Source organism: Narcine bancroftii, chromosome 11 (assembly GCF_036971445.1).
Source record: "Narcine bancroftii isolate sNarBan1 chromosome 11, sNarBan1.hap1, whole genome shotgun sequence".
Classification (NCBI taxonomy): Eukaryota; Metazoa; Chordata; class Chondrichthyes; order Torpediniformes; family Narcinidae; genus Narcine; species Narcine bancroftii.
Window position 1 is genome coordinate 99,568,176 of NC_091479.1, and position 19,592 is coordinate 99,587,767.

Below are 19,592 nucleotides of genomic sequence, written 5' to 3' on the forward strand. Positions count from 1 at the left end.
CAACCCTCTGCCCCTCTCCCCTATTTCTCATACCCTAATACCACAAGAAAAAGATTATATAAATTTAACAACAAAAAAAACTATTATCGGTAAAGTCACAACCCCTTAAAGGAACTTAAAAAAAAACCCAAAGAAACCTGAAATAAAAAAGATAAGGAATAAAACACAAGAGCCCATCATCTGGACCACAACCCACTTCACTGATCTCAAATCATTTCAGTACTGGCACAGGTTGTTGACCCTCTTTTATTCAAAAGGGGTATAATTACATCTGCTTACCAATGTGTGGCAGATAGGGCTGTCACACCCTAATGAATGTGTCATATTTGAGGGGTTTAATTATCTGTAATCATCTTTTTTTAAATTTTTTATTTTTCACACTATGAACCATATGAATCAAAATACACAAACATTTCCCTCTTGAATATACAGTGTCATTTTCTCCCCTTTTTTCCCCCTCCCTTCCCTCCCCCCTCCAAACCCATTTAACATTCAACATATACAATACAATAAACCCATTAAACAATGTCATTACACAATGAAAATAAACAAGAAAATTGTGTCATCTACTTTTACACACTGGGTCAGTTCATTTCGTCTTCTTCTCATTCTATCATTTTAGGGGGGTGGCGGTCCATGTACGGTTCCCAAATTTGTTCAAATAATGTGACTTTATTTTTTAAATTATATGTTATTTTTTCCAATGGAATACATTTATTCATTTCCATGTACCATTGCTGTATTCTCAGGCTATCTTCTGATTTCCAAGTTGACATTATACATTCTTTTGCTACAGCTAAGTCTTTCATAATAAATCTTTTTTGCACTTCATCCAATTTGAGGCCTAATTCTTTACTTCTTATATTACTTAGAAGAAATATCTCTGGATTTTTTGATATGTTGCTTTTTATGATTTTATTTAATACCTAATTTAAATCTTCCCAAAATTTTTTCACTTTCTCACATGTCCAAATGGCATGTACTGTTGTTCCCGTTTCCTTCTTACAGCAAGAACATCTATCTGATACTGTTGGGTCCCATTTTTAAAAAAACTTTTGGGGCGTGATATATAGCCTGTGTAAGCAATTATACTGTATCATGCGTAACCTCGGGTTTATTATATTTCTCAGAGTTCAAGAGCATAACTTTTCCCATATTTCATTTTTCATCTTTATGTTTAGATCTTTTTCCCACTTTTGTTTGGGTTTATAGCTTATTTCATCATTTTCTTTCTCTTGCAGCTTGATGTACATGTTTGTTATAAATCTTTTAATTATCATTGTGTCTGTAATCACATATTCAAAGCTGCTTCCTTCTGGTAACCTCAGTCTGCTTCCCAATTTGTCCTTTAAGTAGGTTTTCAGTTGGTGGTATGCAAACATTGTACCGTGAGTTATTCCATATTTGTACTTCATTTGTTCAAATGATAATAAATTATTTCCCAAAAAATAATTTTCTATTCTTTTAATTCCTTTTCTCTCCCATTCTCTAAAGGAAAGGTTATCTATTGTGAAAGGGATTAGTTGATTTTGCATCAATAATAATTTTGGTATTATATAGATGGCCGAGGTTTTTATTTATTTGTATACCTAGGTATCGCATTGCTTGCATTTGCCATCTGAATGGTGATTCTTTCTTAAATTTTGAGAAATCTGCATTATTCATTGGCATTGCTTCACTTTTATTTGCGTTAATCTTGTACCCCGACACTTCTCCATATCCCTTCAATTTCCTATGTAATTCTTTTATTGATATTTCTGGTTCTGCTAAGTATATTATAACGTCATCTGCAAATAGACTGATTTTATATTCCTTGTCTTTTATTTTTATCCCTTTTATTTTATTTTCTGTTCTTATCAGTTCTGCCAATGGTTTTATTGCTAAAGCGAACAGTGAGGGAGATAGTGGACATCCCTATCTGTAATCATCTTTCAGGCAACTCCATGGAGGGGGAAGAAACCTGCAGATGCAGCAATGGTTAAACGTTTTCAAAGAATGTAACTGTAGATAAAGTAAAATGCTTTAAGGTTTATATATTCATGCAAGTGAAGTTTGTTCAGTGTAAGTACAGTATAGTATCTTTGTCTTTTAAACTGTTTATTCTGAATGCAGGTGTATGAGTTAGGCATAATACACTTATCTGGCATCTACCAATTCCCATAGGTGGTGGATACCACAGGTTTTACTGTATTGCACGTTCTGTACTGTGTTAGCACCAAGCTGACCTCATCTCCATTCCAAAGACACAGCATTTGCCATCACGTGCTCACTGAGTTATCACGTCAAAAACACACTTTCACATTTGGGATCAATGCTGCTTCTCAAGGGGATAAGGCTTGTCGAGCAGACAGATGTTTCCACAGCAACAAAGAGAGAGAACAACATGGCCCTGACTAGTCAAGGCTGACCCTACTGACCATAAATTGTGCAGTGAATTAATTCATGGATTTCTAGGTGTCAAAAGCAGGGGGAAGCATCCTGACCTTCCTGCTTTAGGAACAGTCGTCATTGGACAGTGCTGCCAATAGAGATCATTTATCCACTGTTATCTCTTCAAGTTTATTATCATCCCTCTGAACACATACAACCCGACGAAACAGCGTTTCTCCAGACAACGTTGCACACATAATACACATCACGTAGTAATCACACATTGACATGCAGAAAATTTTAAATAAATATACAAATAATTTGGAATTATAGGGTTCTGTTCATCAATCTCACAGCCTGGCAGACTTGATTTTGATGCTCCTATACCTCCTTGCCTTCCTAAGGATAGTGGGTCAAAGATACTCTGGGCTTGATGGAAAGGATCCTCAATGAATCTTTGAGCCCTATTTAGGCAACTCTTCCAGTGATTATTGCCAATAGAGGAAAGGGAGACCCCAGTGAACCACTATATTGACATTCGATCCAATGCTTTGCAGCTACCATCCCACACAATGGTGCAGCCAGACAGGGCCCCCTCAAATGGATTACTGGGAATAGGAGGAACATTCTTCAATAACAAGTTTCTTCATATCGTTGGGTGGAAGAGTGGAGGAGCAGGTAAGCCAAGGCTTCGCAGCACCAGTGCCCCAGGTTCAACCCTGACCTCAGCCACTGAGCATGGAGTTCGCACGATCTCCCTCATGGATTTCCTGCTGCTGCTGTGGTTTCCTCCCACATCCCAAGGAAGCGTGCAGCAATAGGTTAACTGGCCCCTCGTGTGCAGCTGAGTGATGGAACCATACAACAGCACAGGAGCCCCATGTCCATGCCAACTGCTTGTGCCAGTTTCTCATCCACCTGCCAAGGATCAAACAGTTCCTGGAGTGGACAATTTGCCCATTAAGCCCTAATGCTAGAAACCCAATAGGAGATAGGCTCAGGCCTGAAAACAACAACTGCTTTTTACTTCTATGGATGCTGCATGATCTGCTGAGTTTCTCTAGCATTGGCCCCAGCATCTCAGGTTTTCCCGCTAACCTCCAATTTGACAACAGTTGTGATTAATCTTGTGACTTTCTTTTAACCATGAACGTTTAGAAACCAACAGAGCACCGGGTAGTGCTGATTATTTTTGCAATGCCTGGATACCATGTAAAACTGAGATCTTCACTATATCTGTCTACACACAATGAACTTGAAGTGAAAGTTACATTTTCTGTCGCCTGAGGAAGGCCTCACACATCACAGCTTTCAAGAACCACCGGCAATCCAGGGGCACTGGTGATCTATAATTTATAAATCAAATTTTTACAACCACACTCAAACACTCTTCAGGAATATCTATACCAAAACACCAAAGATAAATGAATAGAAAGCCAAGAAAATAGCAGCTCCACTGGAATAAGTAAATCTGTGTGTTCTTTTCTGCTATCTACATGGTTTGGTCATTGAGAAAATTCCTACCTGAGAGAAGATTTCCTCAGAGGCCTGTTTGGCTTGGAGTTGCATCCATCTGCATTGCTGGAGAGCTCCTGCTTTGTGCCAACTGAAAACAAAATAGCTTTCTCTTTAAATGCATTTATAAAAATAGTTATCAATGGAAACAAATAGTCTGTGCACCAGAACCACTATCTCTATAAGAGCATTTAAAACATAGGAGCAGAAATAGGTTATTCAGCCCATCGAGTCTGCCCCACCATTTAATCATGAGTTGATCCATTCTCCCACTCAGCTTCAGTGCCTGGCCTTCTCCCCATAATTTTTGATGCTCTGGCTAATCAAGAACCTATAAATCTCTTCCTTAAATACACCCATTGACTTGGCATCCACAACTGCCTGTGGCGACAAATTCCAGATTCACCACCTTCTAACTGAAGAAATTTCTCCGCATCTGTTCTAAGTAGATGCCCTTTAATCCCAAAGTTGTGCCTTCTTGTCCTTGACTCTTCCACCTTGGGAAACAACCTTTCTACATCTACTCTGTCCAAGCATTTCAACATAAGAAATGTTTCAGTGAGATTCCCCTCATTGTCCTAAATTCCAGTCTTTCACTCCATTAAAAACAACTTTTAACTCTTTGGACTCTGTATCTTTATTTTCAGGGACTACCAACAAGCACATATACTCTGTGTCCCCGTTTTCCAGGACTGGTTTTATACACAATCACCAACTGGCTCACATTGGTGACCGTACTGTTGTTTACCCATGGACCCAGTCCGGAGTATATATTGTGAACGGTTAAAAATGGCCAGAGTCCAAAGGATTCAGAGGTGGTGCCTCAAGAAAGCAGCTTCTATTCTCAAGGACCCCCACCACCCACGCCATGTCCTCTTCACACCACTACCATCAGGAAGGAGGTACAAAAACAGCTTCTTACCCTCTGCCGTCAGATTTCTGAATGGACTACTGCACTTTTTCTCTTTTTGGCATTAATTACTTTATTTTTAAATCCTGTATTTATGAAACTGTAATTGATAGTAATTTTTGCACCTTGTGCTGCCACAAAACCACACATTTCATGACTCATGTTCATGACAATAAACCCGATTCTGATTATAATGAGAAACTTGAATCTGCACAAGGAATCCAAGGGAAACGGGGCAGGAACTCTCTAATTAACCAGACTGAAAATAGCTCAGCCAGGCAGTACATTCATTGCTAGAACATGTGCAGAGAGCAGGACTGGAAAAGAATGGGCTGTGGAAAAGATAAAAGGGTCAGAACTAAAAAGCTCATTTTACATAGTTAATTCTGTTCTGGAGCCTCCACGTCGAAGCAATCACAGCTATACTTTGTGAGAGGTTTGCGGAGATTCATTATGGAGACTCAAAAACTTCTACAGGTGGAGAGCATTCTGGCTGGTTGCTTCACTGTCTGGTATGGAGGTGCTAATTCTCAGGACAACAATAAACTCCAGAGGGTTGTTAATTCGGCCTGCGACATCACAGGGACCAGACTTCACTCCATCGAGGACATCTACATGAGGTGGTATCTTAAAAAAAGCAGCCTCTATCCTCAAGGACTCCCACCATTTAATCAAGAGGCCAAGCCCTCTTCACTCTGCTACCATTGGGGGAAACAGTACAGGAGCCTAAAGTCGAGCACTCAGCGGCACAAGGACGGCTTCTTCCCCTCTGCCATCAGATGCATGAATAATCAATGAACCACAGACACTGCCTGACTTTGTTGTCTTCTTGCACTGTTTATTTACTTTGTAAGGTAGTCCTATATAAATGTTTGCACTGTGACGCTGCCGCAAAACAACCAATTTCGTGACATGTTCATGACAATAAAATTATGATTCTGAATTTTCAGGACTTCACAGAAATGTAAACTTTGCAACAGTCTTCTGGCAGCAGTGAAGATTTATTTAACTTGTTCACTCTGTAACGCCTCCCTACAGACATTTTCTACAAACCCATCCACTCCTGCTGTACTTCGACTACACCTCTTCTCACCCCTGCAAGGATTACTTTCTTGTTTAACTTCACTCTTTAATGGATTGTCCAACTGTTCTGGGGATCTAGTGGGAAAGCATCACAACCTTGTACTCCCAATGCAACAACTTTTAGAAGAATTCTGTAAGGACTGAGGTGGATAGGACAGTAACACACCATCCTGTGGGTCTCTAGACACGTGGAAATGGAGGTTTGTTGCCCGATCCAGAGGAATACTATAACCTCCATTTTACTCCCAAATATGGTAGAGAATATACCCTCACAGCCAAAGACCTACCCCAACATTACAAAGTTTTCTGCAATCTCTCTCTTCTTCAACCCAATGGACTCTGCCATTTTTCATTTTTAACATCCTTCTTATTGGACCCCATCACTCTGGTCATAACCTCCTCTCACTGCTCCCTTCAGGCAGAAGGTGCAGAAACCTGAAGACCAGCACCTCTAGGTTCAAGAATACTTATTTGCCAACAGCTATAAAGCTCTTAAACCTCCCTACAAGTCTTCACCCCATTGAGGTCATCCAGTGCATCAAGAAAGCAGTCTCTATCCTCAAGGATCACCACCACCCAGGCCATGCCCCCTTCACACCGTTACCATCAGAGGGGAGGAACAGGAGCCTGAAGGCAAACACCCAACAGCACAGGGACAGCTTCTTTCCTTCCGCAATCAGATTTCTGAGCAGACAACAAATCTCAGACACAACCTCACTTTCTCCTATTTTCTTGCTCTATTTATTTTTGGAAGGTGGTTTATAGAAATATTTACATTGACGCTGCTGGAAAACAACAAATTTTGTGACATGTTCATAACAATAAATTCTGATTCCATACAACCTTAACCCTATTTCAGGAGTGCAGACAGGTCTGTGCTATTGTGACATCATATTATATTGTAATATTCATAATTGCACTCTTTATAGTTATCTATTTGGCTCTTTTGGTAATTTATACATTGTTTGTTAGTGTGTTTTATGTACTGTGTACCCGCAGCAAGCAAAAATTTCAGTGCATCTAAACATGGTATAGAAAAACTAAAACCAGGGGTCACAGTTTAAGGATAAAGGGGAAGTTTTTTTAGGACTGAGATGAGGAAACATTCAGAGCGGTGGATCTGTGGAATTCTTTGCCACAGGAGGTAGTTGAGGCCAGTTCCTTGTCAATATTTTAGGTTAGATTTGGCCCTTTTGGCTAAGAGGATCGGGGGTATGGGGAGAAGGCAGGAACCGGGTACTGATCAGCCATGATCATATTGAATGGCAGTGTAGGCTTGAAGAGCCAAATGGCCTACTCCTGCATCTATTTTCTATGTTTCTATGTACTCTTGATAATAAATTCTCATCATCATCCTGTGTACCTTTAAAAATTATATGGTTTCTGTTTAATATTGCATCAAAAAGACGGCACTTCTAACAGTGCAGCACTGCTTCAGTGAAGCACCGAATGGTTCCTCATTTACTGACAACTAGACACACAACCTTATCCTGTCAACTTACCCAGAAAGGTCTTCAGAAAAACGTGCCTTTTAGTACTTGACATTTTTACCCTAGTAAAAGGATTCTGCCTCCTTATCTTATCAACACCTTTCTTCATTTTTATAAGCTTCTCTCAGGTTTCCCTTAGCCTCTGATGCTCAGGCGAAAACATCTTAAGTTTGTCCAGTCACTCGCCAGGACTCATGCTCTCTAATCTAGGCAACATCCTGGTGAACCTCTTCTGCACCCCCTCCAAAGCCTCCACATCCTTCGGCCCATGGAATAACTAGATCCCACACAATACCCCAAATGTGGCCTAACCAAAGATTTACAAGCTACCCTACCTGATGACGGCAAGCCATCTCCTTTCTTTACCACGATATCTACTTATGTTGCCACGTTCAGGGAGCTATGTACTTGCACTCCAAGATCCCTCCATTCATCCTTGCTCCCAAGGATGCTGTATACTGCCCTGTTGAGTTTCCCCAAAGTACAACACCTCACACTTGTCCAGATTAAACCTTGTCAGCCATTTCTCTGCCTGCATCTCCATTCCCCAACACAAACAAAACCCACCTTCCTCATGGCTGAAGCTGCCATATTTTCTTCTGCCGCCGATATGCGCGGGTATATATTTATTGTTGCTGCCTTGCGTTTTGGGCGGCTTCTTCTCCATCCGTGAAATATAAGCGATGCGAATGTGTTGTGCAGATTCGCGATCTTGGCCACTCAGAAAGTCCGGGTAGTCATCAATCTAAAGACAAGATTGGTGCAAATGAGATGTCTCACATTGACCTAGAGGTCAGTGGAAACATCCTGGAAAACTTTTAAAGGACAACCAACAGCTACAAACTGGAGTCGTCTCGAGAAGTCCCACCACAGACACTCTCTTGCATTCCCATTGGGCATTCAAGGACAGGAACGAGTCCAAATCATACACCACCTTTTAAGATGTTGTCACACAAACAGGGCGATGATAACAATCGCCTGCTGGAGTGACTCAGAGGATCCATGGGCAGAAGTGGTCAGTCCACACCGAGTCTCAGTGAAGTTTAAGTGTCATCCGATTGTACTAGTGCAACCTGATGAAACAGCGTTGTCTGGTCCACAATGCAAACGCACACACTATATATATACTCATGCTACAGTGACCCCCACCTCCCTTTTTGACCCAAAAATTGGGTGTTTTTTTAATGACCTGTGTAAAAGTCAACTCCCCCCCCACTCCCCTATTTTTTGGCCCTAGCCGCCTGCCCTTCCAAGCTCCCAATGCCCCAACCGCCTTGACGCTCCAAGCTCCTGATCACAGATGCTCACCCTGTGTAAAAGTTGACCATTTTTTTTGGGCCTGAAAAAGTGGTCCAAAATATTTGATGATTACTCAAGTACTGTATCTACAAAACAGAAAAGCAACACACACACACACACACACACACACACACACACACACACACACACACACACACACACACACACACACACACACACACACACACACACACACACACACACACACACACACACACAGTAGATAAATTAAAATAAATATCATGAATTAATAGTAGTCACAGAGAGTTGCATTCTTGCTGCTCGTGAGAAGCTGTTCCTCAGCCTGGTGGTGCTGGCTCTGATCATCCTCTATCTCTTACCCGACAGGAGCAGCTAAAAGATCCTGTGTGCAGGGTGGAAGGGTTCCTCAATGATTTTGCATGCCCTCCTCAGACAATGAGCACGTTAGATCACATCAATGAGTGGGGGGGGGGGAAAGAGAAGGAGACACCAGTGATCCTCTCTGCCACTCTTATGATCCTATGGATTGACCTCCGATCCAATGCTCTACAAAAACTGTAGCACATTGATGTAGCCAGCCAGGATAGAGCTCCTGTAGAAAGTTGACAGGATGGTAGCCTTGCCCGCTTCAGTCTTCTAAGGAACTGCAGTCAATGAACCAAAATAAGGTCACGGAGAGAAGTCAGGAGAGTGGGGTTGAAAGGAAAAAAATACATCAGCCATAATTTGAATGGCAGAGCAGACTCAATGGGCTGGATGGCCCAATTCTGCTTCAAAGTCTGGTTTCTGAATCTTTGGGATCCTCTGCTCTCTTGACATCTGTTGGGATGACATTGTCCACTTCACTTGCACCTCTCACCATCACGTCCTTCCACCAACAGGACAGTGAGTTGCAGTATCTGCAGAACACATTGCAGCTACTCATCCCGGGTACTTCTGAACAGACCCTTGACCACCAAGGTGCAACACCATCTGCTAGTTCCCCTCCATTCCTTTTGACTTGCATTTACCTCTCTGGTCCTTCATGGTCACTGGATCCAAACCCTGCACTGTTCATACACTGCAATGGTTCAAGATGGTTCACCACCATCTTCTTGAGAACAAGTAGGGAAGTCCAGATATCGAAAAATTAATTAGTGAGAGAGAGAAAATCTGGGCACATCTACTCTGCTCAATAAGTCTTGATGTGATGATCAAAGCCCTGCCCCATATGCCTAGAACAAACCGCCAACAAAGAGGTGCCTGTCTTCACCGTGTACCTCTGGCCTTCTCTGGGCTATGAATACTGATCATGCGTTCCAAGCAATAATGGAGCTGGTGCAGTACACATCCTCTCCCTCACTGTCTCAGGAAAATCGGAGGCAGTTTCCCTCTGGCCCTGTAGCCAACCTGGGAAGGTTTGCTTCTAGCACACTCGGAGTCCGAGGATTCAAGTCCCACTCCTCAGACCAAAGCAGAAATGGCCGGGCTGATCCTCCTACAGAGGGATGCCCTGTCAAAAGGTTGTATTCGTTCTCCAGAGGTGGAAGCTAAAGATCAGAGGAAAGATCTTTGATAGAAAGCACGATGTTGCCCCCAGTGTCCCAGTCATTATCACCCATCACTCAAAAGAATTTCTCCACTTGTGGTGCCTAATCTGCTGAGTACACCAAAACCCCTGGCATCTGGCATCTATGGGGATTGTTAGATGCTGGTTAAGTGAATTTTCTGGTTGCTTGAGATTGTGAGATTGGCAAACTGACTGGTAGAGGTACCAATTTTAAACTTTCATCGTTTTTTTTACCTACAGTAAAAATCTGAAAATCCGGATGCCAGCAAACCTCAAACTCTTGCCTGAAATCCAGACCACTGGAGAATCCAGAATTCTCGCAAACTCTCGGCTTTTGTGTTCGTGTGTATTACGTAAGCACCACAGATATACTGCCCGAGAATCCATAAAATCCAAAAACTCGGACCGACCCAATCCCTGAGCAGTTGACATGTTAGGACTTTTACTATATTTATTTTCTGCAATTTTTTTTTGCCAGTTGCTCGAATTCTAGATAACAGAGGTTTTACTGTATTTCCTCATGTTACCAGTTTGCTGTAAGTGGGAGATTACTGGGCAGCAATGTTAGCCGCCATATTCCAAAGCTAGAACCATGAGCACACTTCAAAAACAATTCCATCCTTGACTTGAAAGAGTTTTTAGTGGTCTTATGAAGCACTGCAGAAATGATATTTTAATATGTTGTCAACATCGTTGAATGAATGAAGGTTGGAAATATTTCCTTGTAAAAAGAAACAGTGTGATTAAATATTTCTGCCGTTTATGATATCTTAGTACTGAGTGTCTATTGGAGATTGAAAGTAACGTGGAATATTTAATCTGCTAAACACTCCACAGTAGCCTTCTGCTTTTGAATTGAAATGTTGCACAACATCTAAAATTAGATGGCATTTGCATTACTGAATAATCTATTTCTTCGCCAGTTAAACATCTCACAGATAAAGGCAGCAACTTTATGCAGGTGGAAATAAATTCTGCTTATTATTGAAACAGAGACCTGCAGACTTTGTTCTTAAAATATTCACAGCACCTGCATCCAGTAAATGTCAAGTGAAATACATTCACCAGAGGAAGTTATTTACCTTATTAAAAGTGTCTTACTGTATGTAAACAGAGTGGCTCTCAAAGGCACTTAGCAACAGGTCACATAATGCTCTGTTCTTTATGGACATTGTTAGCAACTTGGATTGCTCTGCACAGTTTATCAATAATACCCAGTTCAGCGACCATTTAGAACATTACAGCACACTACAGGCTATTCGGCCCTCAATCGTCGATATTTTAGACCGAGAAGAAGCCACCCAAAATGCAAGACAGCAACAGTAGGTATATTCCCGCGTGTATTGGTGGCAGAAGGAAATTTGGCGGCATCAGCCACGAGGAAGGTGGGTTTTGTTTGTGTTGGGGAATGGAGATGCAAGCAGAGAAATGGCCGACAAGGTTTAATCTGGACAAGTGTGTGGTGTTGTTCTTTGGGGAAACACACCAGCACCCTTGGGAGCAAGGATGAATGGAGGGATCTTGGGAGTGCAGGTTCATAGCTCCCTTAACATGGCAACAGAGGTAGATATCATGGTAAAGAAGGAAGATGGCTTGCCTTCATCAGCTGGGGTAGTTAAAGTCAGGAATCTGTGTTGCTGCTTGTAAATTTTTAGTTAGACCGCATTTGGGGTATTGTACGGAATCTGGTCACTGAATATATTCCTACCATAAAAACATACTAAACCGTTCCCATCTCATAACTCTTTATTTTTCTTCCATCCATGTGCCTGTCTAAGAGTCTCCTAAACACCCCTAATGTTTCATCCTTCACCACCCCTGACGACAAGGCATTTCAGGTGCCCTCAACTCTCCACCTTAATGTCTGCCCTAAACTTTTCTCCCTTCACTTTGTACAGATGTTCTCTGGTGCTTGCTATTCCCAACCTGGAAAAAATGTGCTGGCTGTCCACCTCAGAATCTTGTGGACCTCTTATTAAATCATCTCTTCTTTGCTCCAAGAAGAAAAGTCTGAGCTCTTCTATCTTTGTCTCAAAAGACTTATTTTCCAATCCAGGCTCTGTACGACAACACCAGGGCACCATGGTTGGCGTAGCGGCTAGCATAATGCTGTTACAGTGCCAGCGATCAAGACCAGGGTTTGAATCCTGCACTGTCTATAAGGAGTTTGTTCTCCCAGTATTTGCGTGGGTTTTCCCTAGGGGCTCCGCTTTCCTCCCACCATTTGAAATTTATTGTAAACTGGGTGGCACAGACTTGTGGGCTGAAATGGCCTGTTACCATGCTGTATATCTAAATTTAAAGATATAAATGAATGGTGCACCAACAACAACCTCACACTCAATGTCACCAAAACCAAGGTGCCTATTGTTGACTTCAGGAAGGGAAAACCAGAGGTCATTGGGGGATCAGAGGGGGAGAGGGGTTTTTTTCTTTAAACTTTATTTAAAGGTTTTATAACAGGAATTTAAAAAAAATTACATTAAAAAAAGATATAAAATAAAATAATAATTACAATACAACATTAGTAACCTAACTTAATTCAACCTAACCCCCCCTACATATACAAGAACTAAAAATTTATATATATATATAAAAAAACCCACCCTTCCCCTCCCCAAAATAAAGAGTGAAGAATTAGTAAAATTAATAATACTATGTATTTAAAAAAAAACACACACAAAAAAAATGACAAATAAAAATAATTTAAAAAAAGATTTATCAGATCTAAAATATCACATCTAAGAACATACTTAAATCAAACTTAATTGCATATACTAAACAAATGGAGTCCACTTCAACTTATAAAAAGACATCTTATCTTGAATTGAAAAAGATATCCTTTCCATAATTAAACAAGACTTCATCTCGAAATACCACCTGTCCAAAGTTAGTATATTTCTATCTTTCCAAGTAGACGCTATACATTTCTTGGCCACTGCTAAAGCTAAATAGATAAAAGAAATCTGATAATCATTTAATCCTGAATCAATTAATGATTGCATATTCCCTAATAAAAATATCAGGATCTAATACAACACAAATATTATATAATCTATTAAAATATAGATTGAATACCTTTCCAAAACTGTTGCAATTGGTCACAGGACCAGACAGTATGTAAAAAAGTACTAGCTGTCTGGTCACAACGAAAACAACAATCTGACTTACTAAGACCAATTTTTAAAAATTTTTCTGGTGTTAAATATAATTGATGTATAAAATTATAATTAATCATCGCTAATCTAGCATTAATCAATTTCCGAATACTGTTTTGACAAATTTCCATCCAAGCTTCTTCAGCTATTGTAGAACCTAAATCATTTTCCCATTTCAACTTATCTTTATCCCAATCTTTCTTACTTTCATTTTCTTGTAAAATACAATACAAATCAGATATATACCCCTTTTCTGGTATTGAAAGTACATATTTCTCAAAGCTAGTTTCGGGCAATAAAGTCATTTGCTGACCACATATCTGTTTTACAAATGATCTTAACTGATAGTACACAAATACAAAATTTCCACTAATACCAAATTTCCTTTGTAATTCCTCAAAAGAAAAAAAATGTCCTTCAAAAAAACAATCAGATAAGTTTTTTATTCCTTTCCTTTCCCATTGTTTCAAAGTGATATTGGAGACCATAAAAGGAACAAGTTGATTATTATATAATGGCAATCGCCCAGACCATTTATTTTTAAGCCCCATTTTATCAAGTTTACTCGTCCATAGATTCAATAAATGTTTCAATATTGGTACATCATAAGTTCGTAACAAACTTTTATTCCATCAAAACAAAAATTCATGTGGAGATTTTTCTAAAATAACTGCCAGTTCTATCTTTGCCCAACTGGGCAGATCCTCCATATTCATTAATGCACTAAGAAATTTAAATTGAGCTGCCTCATAATAATATTGAAAATTGGGTAATCTCAAACCACCAAATTGAAAGTCCCACATCAATTTTTTCATTGCTCCAGGTGAGGAGTCACATGATGGAGTAGTGGCCGGTCATGGAATTCCAGCCCTCTCCCGAAAAGTTAAAAAAAAACACACAAAGCACAAAGGTACAAGAGTAAAATTTATAATAAAGTAAAAATAAAGGTGAGAAGAAAATGGCAGCGAAGAGAAAAGTCGAAAACAATGGGAAGAAAAGAAGAAGAAAGAATGTCGGAAGAAGAAGGTGAAGGCCTTACCTGTCCGAAGAGGCCCGCCGCGGAGAGAGAAGTCCGCTCCCGCAGGTCAGTGGAAGTCCCGGGCTCGGGACTACAAAAATGGTTCGCAGAGCCGAGTAAAAGTGCGCAAGGAGTCGCGCATGCGCGATGCGCATGAAAAAAAACACACTGACGGGAGGGGGGAACAGCTGCGGAGTCGATCTCCACAGCTGAGAGAGACACCTGCAGCACAGCAGCAGGTGCAGAACACAGACAATAACGACAACAAGAAAGAAGAGGGTAAAAAGAAAACAAGGAAACAACAGATGGTCAATCCAGAGGAAGAAGAAGAAGAAGAACAGAAAGAAGTGGAAGAAGAGAAAGGCAAAACAATGGATGTATCTTTTTTTAAAAATATATGGAATCAGTGAAAGAATGGTAATTACAAGAATTTAATGAGATAAAAAGAAGAATTAAGAATGCAGAAGAAAAAAATGAATAAAATAGAAATGGTCATGTCAGAGTTAGGAAAAAGAGTGGAAAATATGGAAGAACGAGAAACAATTGTAGAAATGGAAGAAGACTTAAAAGAGAAATTAGAAGAATCTAATAAAAAAGTTAAAGAGACACAGGAGCTGTTAGCTCAGAAGATAGATATAATAGAAAACTATAATAGAAGAAATAATATAAAGATAGTGGGCCTTAAGGAAGATGAAGGCGGCAAGAATATGAGAGAATTTATAAAAGATTGGATCCCAAGGGTCCTGGGAAGACCAGAATTACAGGAAGAAATGGAAATAGAGGGGGCACATAGAACTTTAGCCCTGAAAACACAACCACAGCAAAAACCAAGATCCATTTTAGTAAAATTCTTAAGATATACAACAAGAGAAAATATATTGGAAAAAGCAAGGAAGAAAGTAAGAGAGGACAAAAAGCCACTGGAATATAAAGGTCAAAAAATTTTTTTCTATCCAGACATAAGTTTTGAACTCCTGAAGAAGAGGAAGGAATTCAATACAGCGAAAACGATCTTATGGAAAAAACGATATAAATTTATGTTAAGGTACCCAGCGGTACTTAAAATAGTTATTCCAGGGCAACAAAACAGACTATTCTCGGATCCAGAGGAAGCAAGGAAATTTGCAGAACAACTACAAAACAAGCAGAGAGATGAAGACATGTAATAAGAGTAAAAATGACCACGAACTATATCCATGTGTGTAAAGGGGTATATGTGTGTGTGTGTATATATATATATATATATATATATATATATAGGGTGTATACATGAATGTATCCGTATTTAGAGGAAAATATATAGAGTATAGACAAGAATTAATAAGGGAGGGAAAGGGAATAGAGGGAATAAGGAGGGAATTAAAAGAGTGACCTTTGTTACATATGAAAATTGAAATCTTTTCTGAGGGGGGCTGGGTGGGGAGGAGTTACGGTCTCTGCAAAATCAGCTGACGTTTGCGAGTGAATTCGCAAATCCAAATGGAGAGGGGAGATGTGGTTGACCGACAAGGGATAAAGGGCAACTCAGGAGGGGGAGGGGAGAATGGGGTTAAAGAAATTTTAAATAGGAGAATAAGGAAAATTTTTGATGTTTTAGAAATGTTGTCTTATAAAGTGTTCAAAACAAGAAAGCAGAAATGGATAAGAAGGAAAGGTGATGATGGAGAAACGGAAAGGGAAGATAAACAAAGTATAAAATGGCTACGCTGAACTATATGACTTTAAATATTAACGGAATACATAACCAAATTAAAAGGAAGAAACTGCTAAATTTACTGAAAAAAGAAAAAATTGATATAGCATTTTATTTGTGCAAGAAACACATTTAACTGAATTGGAGCACAAGAAATTAAAGAGAGATTGGGTAGGACACGTAACAGCAGCGTCGTATAATTCAAAAGCAAGAGGAGTAGTTATATTAATTAGTAAAAATGTGCCAATTAAAATAGAAGAGGAAATAATAAATCCAGCAGGGAGATATGTAATGATAAAATGTCAGATATATTCAGAGTTTTGGAATCTACTCAATGTATATTCACCTAATGAAGAAGATCAAAAGTTTATGCAAGATATTTTTTTGAAGATAGCAGATACGCAAGGGAACATATTAATAGGAGGGGATTGCAACTTGAATTTGGATTCAAATATGGACAAAACTGGGAAAAAAATTAACAGAAAGAACAAAGTAACCAAATTTATAATTAAATCGATGCAAGAAATGCAACTTTTGGATATATGGAGGAAACACCCAAATGAAAAGGAATATTCATATTACTCGGCTAGACATAAAACATACTCAAGAATAGACCTATTCCTGTTATCAGCTCGTATGCAAGACAGAGTAAGAAAAACAGAATATAAAGCTAGAATATTATCGGACCACTCATCCCTGATATTGACAACAGAGTTAGAGGACATCCCTCCAAGAATGTATAGATGGAGATTAAACTCCATGCTACTCAAAAGGCAGGATTTTAGAGAATTAATTGAAAGACAAATTAAAATGTATTTTGAAATAAATACAGAATCAGTGAAAGACGAGTTTATACTATGGGATGCAATGAAAGCGTTCATTAGAGGGCAAATAATAAGTTATGTAACCAAGATGAAGGACTATAATCAGGAAACAGAGCAGTTGGAAAGGGAAATAGTAAATATAGAAAAAGAATTAGCAATGAAGGAAGATAAAACTAAAAGAAGAGAATTGGTAGATAAAAAAATAAAATATGAAACACTACAAACATACAAGGTGGAGAAGAACATAATGAAGACAAAACAGAAATATTATGAACTAGGGGAAAAAACGCACAAAATTCTAGCATGGCAGCTTAAGACAGAACAAGCTAAGAAAATGGTATTGGCATCAAGGAAAAAAGACAAACAAATCACATATAATCCAAAGGAGATCAAGGGAAACTTTAGAGAATTCTATGAACAATTATACCAAACTGAAAACGAAGGAAAAGAAGGGAAAATAGATGAATTTTTAACTAAAATTGAACTACCAAAATTACAAATAGAGGAACAAAATAAATTAACAGAACCACTTGAAATAGTAGAAATACAAGAGATAATAAAAAAATTACCAAATAATAAAACATCAAATAATAAAAAAATTACCAAACAATAAAAAGATTTATTAATTCCTCCCCTCCTGGAAGTAATCAACCACATTGATAAAACACAAAGCTTACCAGATTCATGTAAAACAGCAATAATTACAGAAATACTAAAGCAAGGGAAAGATCCACTCGCACCAGCGTCATATAGACCAATATCATTACTTAACACAGATTATAAGATAATAGCTAAACTATTAGCAAACAGATTAGCAGAGTATGTACCGAAAATGGTAAATCTAGACCAAACTGGATTTATTAAAAAAAGACGCACAACAGACAATATTTGTAAATTTATTAACTTAATTCATGCAGTAGAAGGGAGTAAAGCACCAACAGTAGCAGTTGCTTTAGACGCAGAGAAGGCCTTTGACAGAGTAGAATGGAATTATTTATTCAAAGTATTGCAAAAATTCAGTTTACCAGAGAAGTATATTAATTGGATTAAAGCATTATATAAGGGGCCATTGGCGAAAGTGACAGTAAATGGATATATATCAAAGCAATTTAACTTAAGCAGGTCAACACGGCAGGGATGCCCACTATCACCCTTATTGTTCGCGTTAGCTATAGAACCACTAGCAGAATTGATAAGAACAGAAAATAATATAAAAGGGATAAAAATAAAAGACAAGGAATATAAAATCAGTTTATTTGTGGATGATGTTATAGTATACTTAACAGAACCAGAACTATCAATAAAAGAATTATATAAGAAATTGAAGGAATATGGAGAAGTGTCGGGTTACAAGATTAACGTAAATAAAAGTGAAGCAATGCCAATGAATAATGCGGATTTCTCAAAATTTAAGAAGGAATCACCATTCAGATGCCAAATGCAAGCAATAAGATACCTAGTTATACAAATAAATAAAAATCTCGGCCAACTATATAAACTCAATTATTATCCACTAATGAAAAAATTACAGGACGATTTAGAGCATTGGAAAGATTTACCATTAACACTATTAGGAAGGATAAACTGTATTAAAATGAACATTTTCCCAAGGATATTATACCTATTTCAGGCATTGCCAATACACTTGACAGAGAAATTCTTCAAGGAGTTAAAGAAAATAATAAGGAATTTTTTATGGAAAGGGGGGAAACCGAGGATAGCACTAGATAAATTAACAGAATGGTATAAACAAGGAGGCTTACAACTGCCAAACTTTAAAAATTATTATAGAGCCGTACAATTAAGATACCTATCAGATTTTTATCAAACAAGGGAAAAGCCAGATTGGACTAGATTAGAATTAGATAAAATAGGGGAAAAGATACCTGAACACATATTATATAAATGGGATGAAAAATTGGTACAACATAGGAGTTCTCCAGTATTACATCATCTACTCAATATTTGGAAAAAGATTCATGTAGAAAGGAATAAAACAAATTGTCAATTACCAAAACTAATATTGACGCAAAATAAGTTACTCCCTTTTACAATAGATAACCTTTCCTTTAGAGAATGGGAAAAAAAGGGATCAAAAGAATAGAAAATTGTTTTTCAGGAAATAGATTATTATCCTTTGAACAAATGAAAGATAAATACAATATAACTCAAGATACAGTGCTGGCATATTACCAATTGAGATCCTACTTGAAGGACAAAATAGGAAGCAGTCTGAGTTTACCAGAGGGAAGTAACTTTGAATATGTGATTACAGATACAATGATAATCAAAAGATTTATAACAAATATGTATATTAAACTGCAAGAAAAGGAGAATGAGGAAACAAATGGTAAAACTAAACAAAAATGGGAACAAGATTTAAATATAAAGATAAAAAAGGAAACATGGGAGAAGTTATGTTCTGGAACGATGAGAAATACAATAAATACGAGGTTACGTATGATACAATATAACTGGATACACATGCTATACATTACACCTCAAAAGTTAAATAAATGGGACCCAACAGTATCTGATAGATGTTTTCGATGTAAAAAAGAAATGGGAACAACAATTCATGCAATCTGGACATGTGAGAAAGTAGAAAAATTTTGGGAAGATCTAAACCAAATATTAAATAAAATTACAGAAAACAATATACCAAAAAATCCAGAGATCTTCCTCCTAAGTAACATAAAAA

At 38.4% G+C, this 19,592-nt stretch overlaps 2 protein-coding genes across 11 annotated transcripts in view; one reads left to right on the top strand and one right to left on the bottom strand.

Moving 5' to 3' along the window:
• xpot (exportin, tRNA (nuclear export receptor for tRNAs)) overlaps positions 1 to 19,592 on the top strand; it is a 147,151-nt gene that overhangs the window by 51,297 nt on the left and 76,262 nt on the right. The window lies entirely within an intron of this gene.
• The window catches only part of c11h12orf56 (chromosome 11 C12orf56 homolog), a 65,804-nt gene that overhangs the window by 38,199 nt on the left and 8,013 nt on the right, over positions 1 to 19,592 (bottom strand). For all 4 annotated transcript variants that reach the window (XM_069904233.1, XM_069904232.1, XM_069904231.1 and 1 more), the window contains exons 2-3: positions 7,936 to 8,113; positions 3,895 to 3,976 (exon numbers count right to left, since the gene is read on the bottom strand). In XM_069904233.1, coding sequence (XP_069760334.1) covers positions 3,895 to 3,976; positions 7,936 to 8,113 — 260 coding nt within the window. The remainder of the gene's footprint in view (positions 1 to 3,894; positions 3,977 to 7,935; positions 8,114 to 19,592) is intronic.